Genomic DNA, 20829 nt, shown 5'->3' on the forward strand with positions numbered 1-20829 from the left:
TTCGTTTAATTTATCTGTGTCTGCTAGAGATGCTGAGAGGTTCCTGAACTCAAAATTTTTCAGACCTTTCAAAAAGTGTGCTAATGTGTAGTCTTGTAGAAATATCGTTTAAATGGTTTAATAAAAAATTGTGTGGCTTGTCTCTCTTGGAGTGATACGAACTACTTTAGTGATTATTGGAAAGTGTTTAAATTTCAGGTGGTCTGCCAACTCCATCGGCTGCTTCGATGTGGACTCGAAAGGACATACGCGAATTCAAGGAAGCTATCCGAAGGGAGTCGGGAGATGCCATCATAAAGGTTGGCCATGGAGAAACAGTAACGGTGAGATCATCATACACGTGTGCATCAGTTCAGTGTTGTGCGCTGCTGCTTCTCAGCTAAGTCCTAACTTTTCTGCAACCAGTACAAACCAGTCCATAAGGCAGGAGTAATTGTTGAGAAATTGCAAATAATTCCTTAATTGAGAGTGCCTTGAGTGGGTCACCAGATTCCTGTTCTGGGACTCTCACAACATTGATTTTGCCTGGAGGGCTAGAAGCCATTTTTCAGATTCTTCGCAAGCTTCAGTGCTGTTCTGTTATTTTATTTCCTGTCTCACAAATACCAGATGTGTGTGTATCAGACTGGTACGATACTTAAGAAAGATCTATTATTCATCTTGTTTGCATTAGTTTTTTTAAAATGACCGGTTTCAGTTCATCTTGAACCTTCCTCAGATCTGTAGATGACAGAATGTACCCCAGAATGTACCTGATTGTATTGGTTAGAAGGGTAACCTCTCCAACTGTCAGCAAAAATATACATGCTCTGTTACATAATAAAATAATGGTTTAGTAGAATCCACATTATTAATATAACTCACAAGGCTACTGCCAATAGGTGGATTGTTGTTGTTGTTATTATTATTATTATTATTATTATTATTATTATTATTTTCCGGTCATTCTTCTGAGTGGTTTGATGCAGCTCGCCACAAATTCCTCTCCTGTGCCAACCTCTTCATCTCAGAGTAGCAGTTGCAACATACATCCTCAATTATTTGCTGGATGTATTCTGGTCTCTGTCTTCCTCTACAGTTTTTACCATCTACAGCTCCCTCTAGTACCATGGGAGTTATTCCTTAATGTCTTAACAGATGTCCTATCACCCTGTCCCTTCTTCTTGTCATTGTATTCCACATATTATATATCTAAAAACAAAGATGATGTGACTTACCAAACGAAAGCGCTGGCACGTCGATAGACACAAAAACAAACACAAACATACACACACAATTCTAGCTTTCGCAACCAACGGTTGCTTCGTCAGCAAAGCTAGAATTTTGTGTGTATGTTTGTGTTTGTTTGTGTGTCTATCGACGTGCCAGCGCTTTCGTTTGGTAAGTCACATCATCTTTGTTTTTAGATATATTTTTCCCACGTGGAATGTTTCCCTCTATTATATTCCACATATTCCTTTTCTCTGCAATCCTGCTCAGAACCTCCTCATTCCTTACTTTATCAGTCCACCTAATTTTCAACATTTGTCTGTAGCACCACATCTAAAATGCTTCGAATCTCTTCTGTTCTGGTTTTCCCATAGTCCATGTTTCACTACCGTACAGTGCTGCACTCAAAATGTACATTCTCAGAAATTACTTCCTCAAATTAAGGCCGGTGTTTGATACTAGTAGACTTCTCTTGGCCAGGAATGCCCTTTCTGCCAGTGATAGACTGCTTTAGATGTCCTCCTTGCTCCATTCGTCATTGGGTTATTTTGCTACCTAGGTAGTACAATTCCTGAACATCATTTACTTCATGACCAGCAATCCTGACATTAAGTTTCTCGTTGTTCTCATTTCTGCTACTTCTCATTACTTTACTCTTTCTTTGATTTACTCTCTACCTGTATTATGTACTCATTAGACTGTTCAATCCATCCAGAAGATCATGTAATTTTTCTTCACTTTCTCTGCAGATAGCAATATCGTCAGCAATTTGTATCATTGATGTCCTTTCACCTCGGATTTAAATTCCACCTCTGAACCCTTCTTTTATGTCCATCATTGCTTCGTCGATTTATAGATTGAACAGTAGGGGTGAAAGACTACATCCCTGTCCTACACCATTTTTAATCTGACCAGTCCGTTCTTCGCTTTCCAGTCTTATTATTCCCTCTAGGCTCCTGTACATGTTGTACATGACCTGTCCCTCCCAATAACTTAACCAACCTCAGAATTTTTAACATCTTGCACCATTTGACATTATTGAACGCTTTTTCCAGGTCAACAAATCCTATGAATGTGTCTTGATTTTTCTTTTGTTTTGCTTCCATTATCAACTGCAACATCAGAATTGCCTCTCTGGTGGATTTATCTTTCCTAAAGCCAAACTAATCATCATCTAACAGATTCTCAATTTTCATTTCCATTCTTCTGTATATTATTCTTCTCAGCAACTTGGATGCACGAGCTGTTAAGCTGATTGTACGATAATTCTCTCACTTGTCAGCTCTTACAGTTTTTGGAATTGTGTGGATGATATTTTTCTGAACGTCAGATGGTAAATTGCTGGACTCGTACATTCTACACACATATGTGAATAGTCATTTTGTTGTCACTTTCACCAGTGATTTTAGAAATTCCTTCTGCCTTATTTGATCTTAAGTCCTCCAAAGCTCTCTTAAATTATGATCCTGATAGTGAATCCCCTATCTCTTCAAAATCTACTCTTATCTCTTCTTTTATCTTCCCTCATTGAGGCCTTCAGTGTACTCTCTCCACCTATCTGCTCTTCCCTCTGCATTTAACAGTGGAATACCCATTGCCCTCTTAACACTTTGCTGTCCAAACATCTCGTACAAATTGATTCTCTTGGCACCGGGAGTGCTAATTCAGATTGTCGCCGGCCATTCTTGACATTATTGGGAGATTATAAATTGTTAAGTTTTACTAATGTCATCGTTAGTTCTCATAAGTTCACAGCCCTGTTCCCCTACTTCAGGGGAGACAATACAGAAATACAAGTTCCTCAGAATGTTACTACATCTTTATTAGATTGTGGCATGTATGCCAACCACCATAACATACACTGAACACAATAAGATAAGGCAAATGGATGCAAGCAGCAATAACATGATAAGTGGGGCTTGCTGGGCTATATCGTGGCACACTCTCACGGATGACAACACGCTGCTAATGTGCATGGCTTTCAAATGTGAACACATTACTTCATTCCACTTCTCTTGAGGAACAGCTCGGATTTGCGAGATGTCCGCGGTGTCTTCCTCTGCGAGGCATGTTAACGACCGAGAGCCGTTGAGAGCCAGCATCAGTGGGAAGCAGCAAATACGCATTGGAGAGGTTGATCTTGGAAAAATACTGACCACCGGTGACCTTAGCAAAAAGTTCGTCAGGGCTTGGCAAGAGGTACGTGTCAATGATAGAAGAGCACTGGCAGAAACTTTGAAATCTCTGCAAAGGCATAACCATCCCGATGGGCTCTCGACAATCACTGAGGGTGGTAGCCCATTCACGGGATGCGATGAGTTGCATCACCCCGGAGGCTGTGAGGTGGTCGAGCCTCGCCTTGAAGTGGTCACAGAGTGCCATCGGTACTGGGCGAGCCCGAAAGAAAGGCCAAAGGTTTCACGGCTACATGGGCTGTGGAATTACTAGCACCACGCAAATCCACAAAAAACTGCGGAAAATTCAGAGCATAAAGAGATGAATTGTGTATAAGGCACTTGATCGTGGACGAGATTAACTTCATCGAAAACAGTAAGCCCAAAAAGCTTACAGCCATCCATTTCAAAAAAATTTTGGCGTGTGCACTGTTCACGATCAGAAAAGTGAGCAGATGAACCACATTTTTATACATGACTGGGGCCGAGAAACTGCCTAATATCTGAATGCTTTGTTTACTGTAGGTGACTAATGTACATGACAGTGGCACTAAAGGGGGAGAACCCAAGCCTATGTACGTTTGCAAATTGAGTAATGACACGGCAGCACCAGTGTCGACTTACATGTGCAAAACCTTCTACTAAACCTTGACCTCAATAAAAAGCTTACTAGTAGCAACGGAGATTGCCAATATACGATTGACATCCGTGTCAGCATCTGCAGTAGGCTGTTGGAATTTTGCATTACAAGCAGGAGCAATGTGGCCAGTTTTGTTACACTGGCGGCAAATGGCCCACCGCTTAGGACAATCCGGCGTATCGTGAGTTATAAAACACAACGGACAAGAGGGAAGCATGTGGAGCAGTCACGTTGTTGTCATTACTGGGCTTGCTGCTGCTGCTGTTGCTGTGGCCATGGCTGGCATACTGAGGTGGGCCAGCCGCCAAGATGTTTTTCTCACATGTGGATTTTCACCACCGTATTGTCCCATTGTCAACCGTCCCACAAATGGCGGGGGGGGGGGGGGGAAGTGGGTTGAACTTCTGCAACCTCACACCATGATATAGTTTGAGTACCTGCAGCCCTCAAAACCTCAAATGATTGTGCAATAGTGCAGATGTCGAAGAGGGAGGGGTTTTCATATTGAAGGCCCTGCTCACGAACCTCACGATCAGGGACCAATCGAATGATTGCATCGTGAGCCGTTTGGTCAGGATATGACTCCTTATTTTCATCACTGATAAAGTGACAATGATGGCTTCAACAGTGAAGCTCAGTTGCCCATGTCTTATAGGAATCTTCCGGTTTCTTGCGACACCGATAGAACACAACTCGAGTGGCAATGACGAGTGTTCGTTTACAGTAGACTTCGAAAGAAGGTCGCACGTGTTATAGAAAGAGAATGAAGACAGATCCTGTAGGGGGTCCAGCTGGCAAAGGAGTTGATACGTGCAACGCGATAAAACTGTGAATGGGGGTGATTCATGTCCATCTGCTGTGCAAGCAAGCATGATGGACATCCACTGTTTTTCATCCCCTGATGTAAGAACACACGTCTTTCTTTCCTTTGGCGTCAACCGTATAATTTGACGGCATGTCAAATTGTATGGGAGTTGGTCAGCATTTCCTATCTGACCAAGAAGTTATTGCTTTTCTGTGCGCCGCCTAATTATGAAGCGCCGAAATTCCACTAGTTTTTCTTAATAATTTTTCGGCAGCTTCTGTGCAGCTGAAGTTCGCCTTCGAAGTGAAAAATCCCAGTGCTTCATAAACAGATCAATCCAGTTCCGTCTAGCCTTAAAATTTTCAATTTTTTGCTCTCTAGCAATTTCATGTGCCTTAATTTTTAAAATTTCGGCATTCGCAGGCAGGAATTTCTGACACTGTTCCTTAACAAATTCATTTAAAACCACTTCTAGTGCATGATATCGGCCACACTTTGGCCCACTAAATGCTTTCCTGCTACTTGAACATTCAAATAATTTCTCTGTCAGCAGTCACCATCGCCTGACGTTACTCTCATCAATCCCGTATCGCAGACCTGCAGCACGATTAGAACTTCTTTTCGCAAAAGAAATAACTCCCCTCTTGAATTTGGCACTATAATGAAAGCACTTCATTATGGTTCACTAACACCAACAAGCACTTTACAAAATTCCACGAAGCAATAGGTGCCGCTACGTGAAATCTTAATGAGCCCCAGCTTATCAACTCATGCAACAGTCCTAAAGCCTTGTGCATTGTTGGTATTTTAGTGTAACAAAATTTATTTTTGTTGCTACGAATATTGGAAAGGCTGCTACATTTGACGATGAACAATACGGAATTTCTATTTACTTTGTTGGATAATGTATGAAAAAGTGGTGGTCGAAACTTGGGGTGAGAAAAAAAGCTCGTCTTCTACCATTTCTTTTAATTTATTTACTGACGCAGAGGTTTTGGCGCCAGTATTTATCTTTGTGCCTGCAAAGCATGCCTGTCTAGCACTACATATATTCAATGGAAGAAGTTAGTTGTGGCGGCACCTACCAACATTTTTCAGAACTTCCACTTACTTTGCACTCGATTCTAAGCCGCAATCGATTTTTTGGATTACAAAAAGCGGAAAAAAAGTGCGACTCAGATTCGAGTAAATACGGTAATTGTTTTACAGATATGTGAAGTAAGTTGGCATTAACAGGTTTTTGTTTGTAAATGATTTTGTTGATGTGTTCTCTTTGTAGGTACGAGTTCCAACACATGAAGATGGCACATGCCTCTTTTGGGAGTTTGCAACAGATAACTACGACATTGGTTTCGGAGTATATTTTGAATGGGCGAAACCGACCACCAGTCAAGTTTCTGTTCACATCGCAGAGAGCGAAGAAGAAGATGAAGAGGAATTTGACGACGACGAGGACAATGACGGTATGAATTACGTTTGGGACATATGCTGTATACAAATACATCCGCAAAGTGTCTCTGCAGTGGCGAGCTCCGCGTGTCTTGCCTCGAGGGTTGTGTAAGGTTGGAAAAACATTCATTTCACTGTATAAGCTAGGGGCCGGGATTCACTGCTAGTGGCCACAGTTATGTTGGGAGATGGGAGTCAACATTATTACAGTGAAAAAAAAAATCATATTAATCACAATTAAACACTTTATACTCACTAAAATCACTGTAGGTGCTGGAAATGTTTTCCTTGTTTTTGAAGGCATAGTTCAATATGTTTACATTTGTTTGCGAACACCTTTACCAATGTTCCACGTGTAATCTAATGCAGATAATCAGTTGTTGCAGTCTTCAGTTCATCTAATATCTTTGGGTTATTTTGATACACAAATGTTGTAGCCACACCTGAAAGGAAATAGTCGGGCAGATGTAACCTCCCCCTCACTTATCGACCTTAATGACAGTGAAAAATTAAACCGCGTGTACCTAATGGAAATTTGGGAAAAGCAATCGTCACCGAAGTTAATCTGTCGGTAAAGAGGGAGGAAAGGGTTACATCTAAATGAAAGGAAAAATGCAAATGAAACTGGTGGAAATTAATTTTGAAATGGGGTAAAGTTAATAAAGAAAGTAAATGTGCGGCCGTTACGTTAACAATTAACTAGCGGTAATTAGATATTTGAGATTTGGGGAAAATTAAGGTCGCCAGTCCTATGGACAATTACTATAATAACTGAAAAAGAAAGGTTATTGCACATATAATTAGCACTAAAAGCGTGGCAACTGAAGGTTGACACGTGTTGTGTGAAAACTGAATGTTTGTCTGAAGTAATAAATTTCGCTACACCCTGACTTAATTTAGCAAAAGAATTACTAAAACTGGAAAATTGAAAGTTAGTTTAGTGACTGAAATTAATAGTGAACTTTGTTTCTGAAGCATATCGAAATTCAGTAAAATACAGTTAGTCTTGGGCTACCTCAACAATCATTTCAAAAGCTACTTGAATCTACCCAATTTAGAAATAAGAGATTTAACTTCGAACTTGAATTAAATGATTCTGAACAATTAACAGTAGTAAAATTTAGTACGTACCAAGCTGAGCTGCAGTCACAGGTAAGCTAAAATATGCTAACAAAACTCGCACTCTTAATTTGTGCTCGTGTAATCTAAATATTGTAGCCAGCTATGAATACTTTAACTGAACTTTGAAACTAAGGCAGTGAAATTGAATTATATTATTTTAATGCTGGCGTTTGAATTTCAACGACACTCGGGTTCATTTCGGAAAAGGAAGGGACCCTGCTTGGCAATGCAGTTGGGACAATGAGCAACAAAGGTTCATGCTAAGTTGCTGTAATTTTGTGATGCAACAATTTTAAAAGCTGAGGTCTGCCATACAGTTCTGAAACTTTACGTGCTTTTAGTCTTCCTTGTTGGTTGATTGAAGGTTTGAAGTCATCGATCGAGGAGGTGGCGACAGTCACTCATTGTCGGCCGTCGCTGTTGCAGAAGCGGGATGCTGGCGCGCCTTCTTCTCGACACAGTCACCAGGCGAAACGGGCTCTTGATGTGTGCCAGCTAATGCTTATCGTCCGCGACACCGTGCTAGAAACTATTATAGCCAGTCGAGCGCAATTACATGCTGTCCAACCCCGAACGCGCGGCAACTCGCGGGAGCGTCACACAACACCCTGCTCCACTGCACTACTCCAGCCAAACTCTTTCTGCCCAGCCCGCGCTCCACGCGGCAGAGTTAACACTACCAAAGATCCTAAACACTTTCGTTCTCCACACGACCTATCGATGTATTCGTTCGATAGCATAGTTTTCCCTAGGCCAGACCCAGCGTATAAATACAAATAATATTCACAAAACAAACCAATTATACATCAACATAAATGCATATATATATACAAATAGTAAAACAACTACAATATACAAAGACACAGGTAACAAAATAAGGAAAAATTTTATAGTACAATAGATGTAAATAGGAGGATATGCATTTCCGGCGTTACACAGAGGCAGATCCGGTGAGTGTAGGGGCCAGAGACCTTTCATAATTACTCTGCCTCCACAGATGTCATCTAAAAGTCGTATGGACTGGTGTGCCGTATGAGTAGTAGTGTTGTCTTGTTGGAAAAATAAATAATTGAAGTCATTTTCATTTAGCAGGGGAATAAATGGTTAAATTATCTGGGAATAATAGACATTGAAAATTACGTTAATATCGGAAAAGATCAGCCTATGATTCATGTTCACATTATTTCACCCACATTCTTATTTTCTCTGTGTGCAATGGCATTCTCATAAGGCATGTGGATTTTCTGATGACCAAATTCTTGAATTTTGGAATTAATGTCGCGACACAGGTGGAACCAAACCTTTTCAGTGAAAAAGGTTAAAACTAAAACATTAACTGTATGTCAGTTACCAAATCGCTGAAACCATTCACAGTACACTATTACATGGTCTATACCAGGGCTTCGCAACGTGTGGTCCGCGGACCCCTTAGGGGTCCGCCGGCCCTTTGTAGGGGGTTTGCGGCCACCCTTCACCAAAACGTGTAAAATAATGAGTAAAATTATTGAATAAAAATGTTAAAATCAAATTCATCACAATTTTTTTTTTTTCATGTGAAAAACGTGTACTTTTACTTCAGGTCGCATTCCCGAGCAGCCTTTGCGGTTCCTAAGTGAGAACGCATACACAGTTTAGTGCCAGAGAATGCGGCTTCTCTGATCGACTGTTTCGCAACAATAGGGGGGTCGTTTGTGCGCCGGCTCGCAGCGGTAGATGCGCTGAAACCTTTTATGCATGCGCGGAGCGAGCTTTGTCGACCAATCACAGCGCTCGCTGGCACGTATGCGGCCCCAGGGATCATTAAATGTTAAACATGCCTTGTCAGTGCACTACCTATTTTATAAGTTGATTTTTGACCTTCAAGTTGTTTTCATTCATCTCTAAACCAAAGACTATTGATACTTCAGGGGGGGGGGGGGTGCACGGAACTTGCATTAAGAAGCTTTCAGTTCCCATGGGTTTCACTCTGAAATTTAAAGTTACTGTGCTCTTGACTGACTAGGGTTCCGTGATGGATTTTCGACTGAAGAAGGGGTCCACCAGCTGAAAAGGTTGGGAAGCCCTGGTCTACACAATGTAATTGTTGCAAAGCAGTAATTTTTTATGGATACGGCCCCAGGTTTTTGGTTGCGGCCTTGCGTGCTATCATACGAGACACACTCCTCACTGATTTTGTTGGACTCTGCAGCATGATGTCCAAAGTGTCATCAAGCTTATGATAGCCAAAGTGTCATCAAGCTTCCGTTCTATGGGCTTCCCAGTTCGTGCTGCATCTTGAACTGCACGTGCTGTGTGGAATTTGCAAGTTAAATCCTATACAGAGTCATGGTGTGGGCACCTTGAAGCAGGAAAGCGTAAACTAAATTGCCGCCTCACATGGCCCAAAGAGTTTCCTTCTGCACAGAAAACCTCTTCCACTAAAAATGCTCCCTCTGCAACATTTCTTTATTTATTTGTTCTTGGTAATTACAGCCTATTATCTGAAAAGCTAAAATAGGCCATACAAATCACATTTCCTTGGATAGTAATAAATTACGTATTAACTATTTATTTCTGACAATTTTTAAAATACTGGAACTACTTCTACAAAACTACAATAAGACCCTTAACCAGTTACCCAACTGCTGATACTCTCTGCAATAGTAAGCATTCTCCCAACACACAGTTTACACAAGAATTGGGCGATAACACGCCTAAAAGCTGCAACACACATGCAACACTGCTGTTCCTCGCCCTACCACTGCAGATCCATGGAACACGTGCAGGCGAGACTTGAATGTGCTGCCAATTTTACACATGCTGCAAGGGGAGACATGTGAGGCTCACTGCCGCAGAGAGACTTTGCCGACGCACGGTAATTTATATTAGAATATTGACAGAGAGCTGAAATTCAGCAGTGCCCTTTTGTTTTTGCAAATTTTTGAGGTACTAAAAGTTTCCTGCAGTTTATGTTGACGTCTTACAACTTTGCAATCTGATTTTTAAAATTAGATACCCTGCTACGTACAGTATTTTCCCTTTACTCTATGGGCATCTAATGACATGTAGGACCTGCTTAAGTTACTATCATAAGGATAAGTTTTCTTGGAAGGCTTTTACTAAGTTTTGGTATAGTTAAGATCGAATTTGATTCTTTTATCCATGAAACAGCTCTCTCCAAAAATTAATCTGCCCTCCAACTAATGTTCAGTTCGTACAGATGATGGTCAAAGGGGCTCAGGAATAGTCTCGAAGCAATAGCCATCTGATTGTCATTGACATGTCATGCAGTGTTGTTTTTTTTTGGCTTTGTGAAGATTATGTATTTATTTACGCGCCAAGTTCCTTAGGAGCAAATTGGGGACCAAATCTCCAGGGTCATGGAAAGTGTCAGTACATGAAATTAAGACATAAAAGTAATGGCAGATAAAAATAAAATGTTTATGAACCCGAAAGACCCAATCCATAAGTCTAAATTAACACAATCAACAAAACAACAAGAATCAGCTTAATTTTTCAAGGCACTCCTCGACAGAATAGGAGGAGTGACCCATGAGGAAACTCTTCAGTTTCAATTTGAAAGCGCATGGATTACTGCTAAGATTTTTGAATTCTTGTGGTAGCTTATTGAAAATGCATGCAGCAGCATACTGCACACCTTTTTGCACAAGAGTTAAGGAAGTCCGATCCAAATGCAGGTTTGATTTCTGCTGAGTATTAACTGAGTGAAAGCTGCTTATTCTTGGGAATAAGCTAATATTGTTAACAAGAAATGATAGTAAGGAATATATGTATTGAGAGGCCAATGTCAAAATACCCAGAATAGTGAACAAGGGTCAACATGAGTTTCGTGAACTTTCATCACTTATTACCCAAACTGTCCATTTCTGAGCCAAAAAATATCCTTTTAGAATGGGAAGAGCTACCCCGAAATATAATACCATATGACATAAGCAAATGAAAATAACCAAAGTAGACTAATTTTCGTGTCGAACGATCACTCACTTCACATACTGTTCGAATAGTAAAAATGGCAGCATTAAGTCTTTGAACAAGATCCTGAATGTGGGCTTTCCATGACAGTTTACTATCTATCTGAACACCTAGAAATATGAATTGTTCAGTTTCACTAATCATATGCCCAGTCTGTGAAATTAAAACGTCAGGTTTCGTTGCATTGTGTGTTAGAAACTGTAAAAACTGAGTCTTCCTGTGATTTAGCGTTAGTTTATTTTCTACAGGTCATGAATTGAACTGCACTATTTGAAACCAAGCCCATGTTGCACACAACATCCTTTACTCAGCAAACAGAAATATTTTATTAGAGTTACCCATAATACTAGAGGACATATCATTAATGTAAATAGGGAACAGGAGTGGCCCTAACACTGATCCGTGGGGCACCCCCCACTTGACTGTACCCCACATCACAGCCATTCTCATCATTGTGAATAATGACCGTTTGCTGTCTGTTGCTAAAGTAAGAGGTGAACCAATTGTGAGCTACTCCCAGTGGTGAACCAATTGTGAGCTACTCCCAGTATTCTGTAATGGTCCAACTTCTGGAGCAATATTTTGTGATCGACACAATCAAATGACTTAGTTAAATCAAAAAATATGCCAAGCATTTGAAACCTTTTGTTTAATCCATCCAGTACCTCGCAGAGAAAATAGAATATAGCATTTTAAGTTGTTAATCGACTTCTGAAGCCTGTACATTTGATAGCAAATCGTGTAATACAAACTGATCAATTATCCTTACATACACAGCCTTTTCAATAACTTTATCACACACTGATGGCATAGTAATAGGTCTAAAATTATCTACATTATCCCTTTCTCCCCTTTTATAAAGCGGCTTTACTACCGAGTACTTGAATCGTTCAGGAAACTGACCATTCCTAAAGGAAAAACAACAAATCTGGCTAAATACAGGGCTAACATGTACAGCACACATAACCATGAGATTCCTTAGTCTTCTGTGATTTCAGAATGAGATTTTCACTCTGCAGCGGAGTGTGCGCTGATATGAAACTTTCTGGCAGATTAAAACTGTGTGCCACACCGAGACTCGAACTCTGGACCTTTGCCTTTTGCAGGCAAGTGCTCTACCAACTGAGCTACCCAAGCACGACTTACGCCCCGTCCACACAGCTTTACTTCTGCCAGTACCTCGTCTCCTACCTTCCAAACTTTACAGAAGCTCTCCTGCGAACCTCGCAGAACTAGCACTCCTGAAAGAAAGGGTATTGCGGATACATGGCTTAGCCACAGCCTGGGGATTGCTCAGGAAACTGAAGTGCGGATACTTGAACATAGACGTACGCTGTCCCAAGAAAGCCTGCTTAGAAAGCTTTAAGAACCAGCTGTAATTGACAAATCTAAGAATACACTACAGACCCCTACATATTGCTCCTATAGGGATTGCAAGGGCAAGATTAGACTAATTACAGGGTATGTAGAGGCATTTAAACTGTAATTTTTCCCTCACACTCTACGTGAATGGTTTGGGAAGAAGCCATTATAATTGGTGACAGTAGGAAGTACCTGCCACCATGCACTTCACAGTGCTTTTCCGAATATGGATGTAGGTCTGGGGGTGTAGATGTAGATATTTAAAAATAAAATTGGAAAAATCTGGAACATCGAGGTCCAAAAGTTAACAAAAACTCTTGCTTTTATATTGACTAACCCAGCACAATTGTAAGTATCTGCACACCACCTCATTTCACCCGTTGTTCACTCCCAGACCTCGGACTGGGCGAGGACGTCGAGCGAGGGGGCGGTGTCGCGAGCCTGCGGGCGGCAGCGACCGACACGAGCCGGCCGCCACTGTCGGTGATCGTGCCGGTGTTCCGGCGCGAGTGCCAGCTGGAGGTGTATGCCGGCAGCCACGTGTACCCGGGCCAGGGCGTCTACCTGCTCAAGTTCGACAACTCGTACAGCCTGTGGCGCTCCAAGACTCTCTACTACCGCGTCTACTACACGCGGTGAGTGTCCAGCGGGGGATGTGCGGGCCGCTCGTGGCGGCGTAAGTGAGGGCGATCGAGCACTGTTCTCCTTTCTTATTTTGATTTGTCGTGATGTTGAATGCTGCGAGTAAATGTTTGAAACATGAGTGCAGATATCTGCTGTTTACTAAATTTTCTGATTTAACACCTCTCTGAATGTGCAATAAATTAGGCGGTGAAGCGTTGAAATATGTGTCGCAGTAGTATCTTGTGAGAGACTTTGATCTGTACTACTGGCTGTGGTTTTCTGTTATCTGATATGTTTACTGCCTAAATATGTTCATTTCAGGGAACAATAATTTCGGTCCTGTACTTTTTAACCCGTTTGTTTTGTAGGAAACCACTATCCCCATTCTCGTCTGCCTTAGTGATCTCTTATGCTCAAAATGGAGTATACTTAACTTTTAAACTATCATTTTTGTTTCATATGTGCTTAAATTTGTGCATGTCGATCAAACTGAGATATAAAATTCTTTCCTAGCAATTTTAACACATGAATTGCTTTGTAAATGTGGGCATGTGTAAGTTGATACAAAAGTTGCAGAATGTGTACAAGTAGATTCAATATGTAAATGGAAAAATTGGTGGTGTCATTCAGAAAGATTGGAATATTTGTGTATGGATTTGTGTTATGAATTCTGTGTATGAATGCTTTATTATTATTATTATTATTATTATTATTATTATTATAAATATGATAATGGAAAGTCTCAAGTGAAACAACACCTTTTGTCCTTCCATTGTTGTTGTTATTATATTTTATTATTGAACATTATTCTAGCCCCGGTGATATTTATAGTATACCCATAGGCTGCCAATAACAGGTAGATAGTAATCTATGCTGTGGTATAATCTGTCGAGCAGGAATAATATATATATACATTTCTGTTATTTTTTCACCTGTCTGAATTGACTTGCTCTGCCTCTCGTACAATATCGCTTACTTTTTGTATGTTTTGTCTGGTTACATGTGTGGACAGTTGATTATACGTGCAGTCTTCCTTGAACCAAAATTCTGTAAGAGGTTTTAAATGAGCAGAAAAAGCTTGCAGGAAAAATTCAAAACTCATTCATGGGTAACGGAGAACTATATTACATTTTGCTTGTGGCAGTTAAGCATTGTATTTGATTTGGAAGTGGCCCTACGAAAAGACCCATCTTCTATGTCAATGTAGACGAATAACTAGGCACTGTGAACTGAAGCTGCAGTCAGTTTCTTCTTCTTCTTCCTCTTCTTCAGTCATGTATTAGGCAAATTGCGTGGTGCAGTACTCCATGTCTTGTATTGCCTTCCTGCATTCCTTCTTCCAGTGCATTAGTAATTCAGAGACTTTACATGGAATGTTTCCCCACCCAAACAGTCTACATGTTCCATCCGTTTTATTTTATTTTTTTGGTTTAGCTTATCTATTCCTAAATCTTTCTTTATACCCTCATTTCATTTACCATCTTCTTTTGTACATCCTTCCACTTGTCCTACAAACCCGATTTATTGAGCTGGCATTCAACCCCCTTCCCTGTCAGTGTCTTTTAGAATTAGGTTACTGAGGAAAATGTAATGTCTGTTAAAACAGTGTCTCTCTTCACAGTTGACCTGATGACAAATGAAAAAAGTGTGTTCGGAAGCTTTTGCACCTGGAGTCAAATTCAATAGAATTCTTCTGGGTTGTAGACTGTGTCATGTCATAAAATGTACCAATATTTTGGCCACTGTAGCAAGCAGCCTTCTTCAGGGCATATAATATGTGTTATACAGTATGACTCCATCTTCAATCCAGGAAATTCCAGAAACTGAGGAAAGTGTTAAGCAACACAAGAATGACGTGCAGCTATTTGGATAATTCCAGCAATAGCAGTGGCATCTAATAGCAATCTATCATTCTGTTATAACCTGTTATTGCTGATTGGTTTGATCATGTTCACAAATATGCATGTGGCAACCTTAATACTTGGACTTCCAGGTTACACCTATAACAGCCACATTGTTTCTGATATGCAGCAATATGTGAATACAATGTCTGAATTTATTGGTGGAATTGAGAAACTTTGTAACAGGAGTGAGATTTACATTGGTATATGTCATAAGTTGTTGTTTGGGATACCACAATATGTTTTGTTACAGATTGATTGCTTATCTCTCATTCTTGGGTCTTATTTTTCTGCTTGTCTAAAAGTTGAGAGACATGTCACAGAAGCACTGTCTGTTGGTAAATATTTGCAACTAATGTCTATTTTGTTGTTTTTGGTGCTATACTCTGAATTAATAACACGTTTTTCCTATGGATAGAATTGGGTGAGAGGCTGTTCTAAAGTGTCGCATATATTAATTTTACTGAGAAAAAAATAGTGTAAGTGTTATACAGACATTTAATATCATACTTCTATACACTGGTACCTACTGATGTGTAGTAGCATATATTTTTTTGCTGACAGTATGAAAGGTTATGCTCTATGTATAATACTACCATGCTCTTTCACTACAAATTCTTATAATCATCAGATGGCTGTACTGTTAAAAAGTTGTGAGTACTCACTTAAATTTGTGGTATGCCCACATTACATTAGTGTGTGTATAGGTCAGTGGTATTGTAGTGTCTTAAATAGATCTTTTTTCCCCAATAATAGGTCATAAGGTGTCCTTCTCATCACAAGTACTCTCAGATATGTTTTACGTTCTCAAGTATTTGTTTCAGATGCTAATATTTAAAGCTTTACCATATTTATTTGAATTTACTTTCAATTTGAACTTTGTCCTTGTAACACACTTTTATATCCCAAGTTTAAGTAGGGAAAAAGGAAATCCTCAGTTAAAATCCTCCAATTTTACTTGTCTAAGTGGAAACTGACATTTCTGTTGAAACAGTTTGTTTTCAAGAGGAAATAAACTTCTTAAGAAAATGATGTATACTTGTGTAGTCAACATTTGGTCAGATATTTAGAAGATACTTCACCTGTCAATCGACTTGAATACTATACACTTAAAAACATTTTTGGTTTGACCAAGGAAATGAGAACTAAGAGATTTTTTATTTTTCAAAGTAGTCATCTTCGAGACAATAATCCAGTTACTTTCCAACTTTATAATGTTCTCTAAAAAGTGATAAAATTGAGAGCAGTCTCAATGCCAACAAGTTCTCTTATCTTCACCTGGATGTTGCTAATTGGAGCATTATGAATTTTTGTCACAATATACTCAAACATACTATGAAAAGCATGTATTGTTACTCACCATATAGCAGTGTGTTGAGCCGCAGACAGGCACAACAAAAATACTACTGAACGTGTAAACTTCTGGCCCCAGCACCCAGAGATGGTCATCATGTGTGTGTGAGCTGTTTTGTGTGTATGTGTATGTTGTTTATTTCAGAAGGCCTTCTGGCCGAAAGCTTACATTTTTGGTAGTCTTTTTGTTGTGCCTGTCTGCGATTCAACATTTCGGCTATGTGGTGAGTAGCAATCTATCCTTTTCATAATATTGTCATTATTCCATTCTGGATTTCCCAATGCTTGAACATAGGTTTGTGATATCACCTTCAATGAATCCTTCTTTAATGTCAAATCCTACCCTTCTTTTAAATTTGTTCAGGTTAAATCTTAAGATCAGTCATTTTTTCCCAACCGATAATTCAATTTTTCCATTTTTTAGAAAAAAAAAAGACATGGAATTGTTTAAATGATTATGAAATACAGGCAACTAAAACTTCACTGTGTGTATTCTAATGACCCTTATTTTTCCAAGACCATAGTAATTTGGTCACATTTGTGCTGTCTGAGAACTTCAAGAGAGTACCCCTCCTAATGTGACACTTGTTAGAGGCAAGGATCTTAATGTGGGAAATTGATCACCATTTTTAAAAGTATTAAGTATTGATCAGCACAGTTGGAGAGAGCATTCCCAAATTGATTTGAAGCTTATTTTACATTTCTCATACTTCCATAGCTCCCTGAACTTTAATGTGCATCAAAAACAGATTATTGTGAAGGAAATATAGATTTAATTTTTTTCCAACATTTTTAAGTTTTCTGTACTTTTGTTGCTGATTTTATTATGCAACACAAGCAAGTTACAAAGTTGGAGCCTCGAATTATTCCCTATTGTTTTTATTGACAATGTTTTCATATGAATAAAACCACATTAAATTTGTGCTCAATCCTCTTGGTATGACCACATGGGTCAGACTCCTTTACTCCTACAGTCCTGGAGTCTGACTTAGTAACCCAATGTCTTTTAGTAAGGCAAGGTGTAAATTCTTTTAGGGAAGAAATATCAGCCCGAAGAGAGAGAGAGAGAGAGAGAGAGAGAGAGAGAGAGAGAGAGAGAGAGAGAAGACAAAAAAATAACTGACTGCCAAGCTCACCCATTTTCACTTTACTTTGAAAGTCACAGAATGTTATAGTGAGTAAACCATGACACTGTGCTCCATTTTGCAACCATCCACTTCCACTTGAATAAAAACACTTCTAAAAACTTTAGCCATGCATAAAACGGTTGAAATTTTTTTTAACACAACCTAAGAAAATCTGTTGCCATTTGGCAGTTGCCGCAGCAGAGGGGGGGATAAAAGCGACATTCAGAAAAAGTTGATGGCATGTGCTCTCTCACACTAGTTGTACGGTGCACCTGAGTATCAGACATGCTTAAATCTTTAAAAATGAGAGTTTGTACTGCAGATATCTGATATGCATAATTTTCATTTATGACCAGAAATGAAAATGTCAGGGTTTCCATTGAGATACCCAAGTGTTGTGCAGATGCTCAGAATGGATGAAATATGCACTTTTGATTCTCACAGTGTGTGTTGTTTGCTACAACCATTGGACAGTATTGTACAGATTATTTGTTTGTGTTACTGGTGCTCAGTTTTACATTTCTCTTTTTAATGAGTGATGTTGATGCTTTATAATGTATAAAATGTGCCTTTGTGTCTCTTGAGTTTTGAATTCCAGGAATTGCATGAAAAAATATTGGCCATACATTCTAAGAACCAAAAGTAAGGAGATAATCCTTAAGTTTTTGCTCCCATCGTATCAAACAACTATCGATGCCTCTGCAATCCCTAGCTTGTTTGAAGCAGATATGAAACAGAAAAGTGTGGCCACTGCTTCACTGTGATTATTGAATCAATTTATAATCTACCCCTCAGTCAATATGTGAATTTGTGAATAATGTAATTATTAGATGAAATTACCCTGTAGATTTAGCAAAATTATTATGAATGTGTTTGAATACAGCACTTGCTACATGTACAAGCTTATTTAGTGATGTTTTCATTGAGATTATTGGAGCACACACTTCTCTCTGTGAAACCATTGCTGATATGTGAGAGACTGATATTGTGGCTGCTCATTCTTTAGCGCTGTAGTTTTTGGCACATACATTTTTCTGAAAGCACCTCAGATTGTGTTGAGTAGAGTATGTTGCTCATTACATTATCATGCCAAAAGAAAGTATTAATAGTATCAGTTGTTTCTTCTGTGTGATTCATGTTGTTTTCTAATAGTCTGGATTAGCATCTTGTATACAACCTCGCCATATTTATATATGTTTATTGTAAAGAACAACAAATAATAATTCTGTGTTGAGTAATTTAATCTGATGTAAGGGGACTCTCCGTGCACTTGCATTTTATTCATTCGAACATATTTAGATTTTTTGTAAAAATATATTTTTGTTCATATCTGTTACAATGAGTGTTCTGTGTGTGTGTGCTTTATTAGAGGAAATAAATATATACTTGTTGAAATAATAAAATGTTTGAAAAGGCTGAGATTGTACTCAAATCTCTTTCTTTGCACCTATCAAACTCTCCTGACTATATTAGCAGGTTTCTTTTCTTTCTGTGGAGGAAGAAATATTGAACAGGTACTGATAGTTATTTCATCTCAGCACATTCCATCATTCATTCACGTTTTGTGAGTCCTATTATGCAGGAAAGCATTGAGATTCGCAACAAGTCAACAGAAGAGCAGCTGTTTGGAACTGAAGCTCTACGTGTTATTAATGGTAAACTGTTATTATATTGCTGTCCAGTCATTCACTGAGTTGCATAGATCTCATAAGGAATAACGTGGAAAAAGTAAAGGCACACATTAACGAAGGATGAAGCAAATCATAGAAACTTAATAGCTGTACACAGTAACAGTGCAAAGAGAATAATAATTGTTCTTATCAGATAAATGTAACCTTGTAAATTAACAGTAAAGAAGCTTCCTCAAATTTATTAAATAGATCCTGTGTATATCCTATTACCAGCTAAATATTTACTAGATCACATTGGTATTTTATTAAAAGAAAAACCTACACGTGTAACAACAGAACATTTACAGTATGCCACTACTTGTAATGTAGCTCTACAGTGGGCTCTTCACTGACAGGAGTTTTCAGTCCTTGAATCTAGATGATTGAAAGACTGGCTAAGTACGTATACATTTTACTTCTCTTCAATCCGCAGAGATTCCATTTCGTGCTTTTGTTATATAGTGGGAGCTTGTTGAACACTTTCGCATTAGTGTACATAACTGAATTCTGTACTTTAAACGAAGAGACAAAATCTGGATCTGTGTATAAGTCACAGTTCGTATCAAACTGCTTTTGATTATCTGCAGCAAGAACCATCAAGAAGTTAATGTACTGGAAGTTGTAACGATACATATTAAAGGCTTTACTTTAATGAAGTATGCGATCCCTTCCAAATTCAACCAGTTTAATGAGTATTTATGATTATAGAAAAGTTATTGTGTATGTTAACAATGATTGCACAACATGTCTCCATAAACAGTCAACCCATTAAATTATACTGAATAACTGACCCACACAAAAGTTTATATCACTTGTTCACTGATACAGCAAATGTCATCATGAAAAACACTAAGTTCATCTTAAATAATTAATATGAAGTACGAGAAATAGTGGCCAACTTACGTATTTTGGATCTCCTTAAATAAAAATCGCCCAGTGAAACCTATTTGTTCACTAGGAGCGTTTTCACTCAGTATTAACGTAATCAATCCTATTTTAGACGAAAACCTATGTAATTCTTCATAATTCACGTTACGTACTTATTTATGCAAATTAGAGAAGTCAGTTGACAAACTTCTAAAAAACGACCTTTTTGTAACAAAGAATTATTCTGTTAAGTCAACAAATCTGTCTGTCATTTTAATAACATGTTAAATTATGTCACTTGTTGCAAATTAATAACTTTTCTGCACAAATTATGATAACAGATGTACATGTGACTCATAAACTGTATCTCTTTTTAGTAGTTCTTTGACAATGTTATAAATACAAGCAGCGAGAAGGGTCGGGAAGCAGTCTAAAACAGTTGGGGGCAGTCGGAATGTCACTTTGGTGAAGTGTGTTTCTGTGTTATTGTTTGGCAAAACAAGTCAAAGAACATGTAAAGGAAGTATTACTTTGTGTTGTGTTATGGTCTTTGG

The 20829-nt window shown here is 38.9% G+C and overlaps 1 protein-coding gene across 1 annotated transcript in view; it reads left to right on the plus strand.

Annotated features, from left to right (window-relative positions):
• LOC126210616 (Golgi resident protein GCP60-like) overlaps positions 1 to 13991 on the plus strand; it is a 68486-nt gene extending 54495 nt beyond the window's left edge. Inside the window, exons 7-9 of the mRNA XM_049939909.1 lie at positions 199 to 323; positions 6108 to 6291; positions 13128 to 13991. Of these exons, the coding sequence (XP_049795866.1) occupies positions 199 to 323; positions 6108 to 6291; positions 13128 to 13372 (554 nt within the window). The 3' untranslated portion in view covers positions 13373 to 13991. The remainder of the gene's footprint in view (positions 1 to 198; positions 324 to 6107; positions 6292 to 13127) is intronic.
• Positions 13992 to 20829: the final 6838 nt, after the last annotated feature.

The sequence above is a fragment of the Schistocerca nitens genome, chromosome 10 (assembly GCF_023898315.1).
Source record: "Schistocerca nitens isolate TAMUIC-IGC-003100 chromosome 10, iqSchNite1.1, whole genome shotgun sequence".
Lineage (NCBI taxonomy): Eukaryota > Metazoa > Arthropoda > Insecta > Orthoptera > Acrididae > Schistocerca > Schistocerca nitens.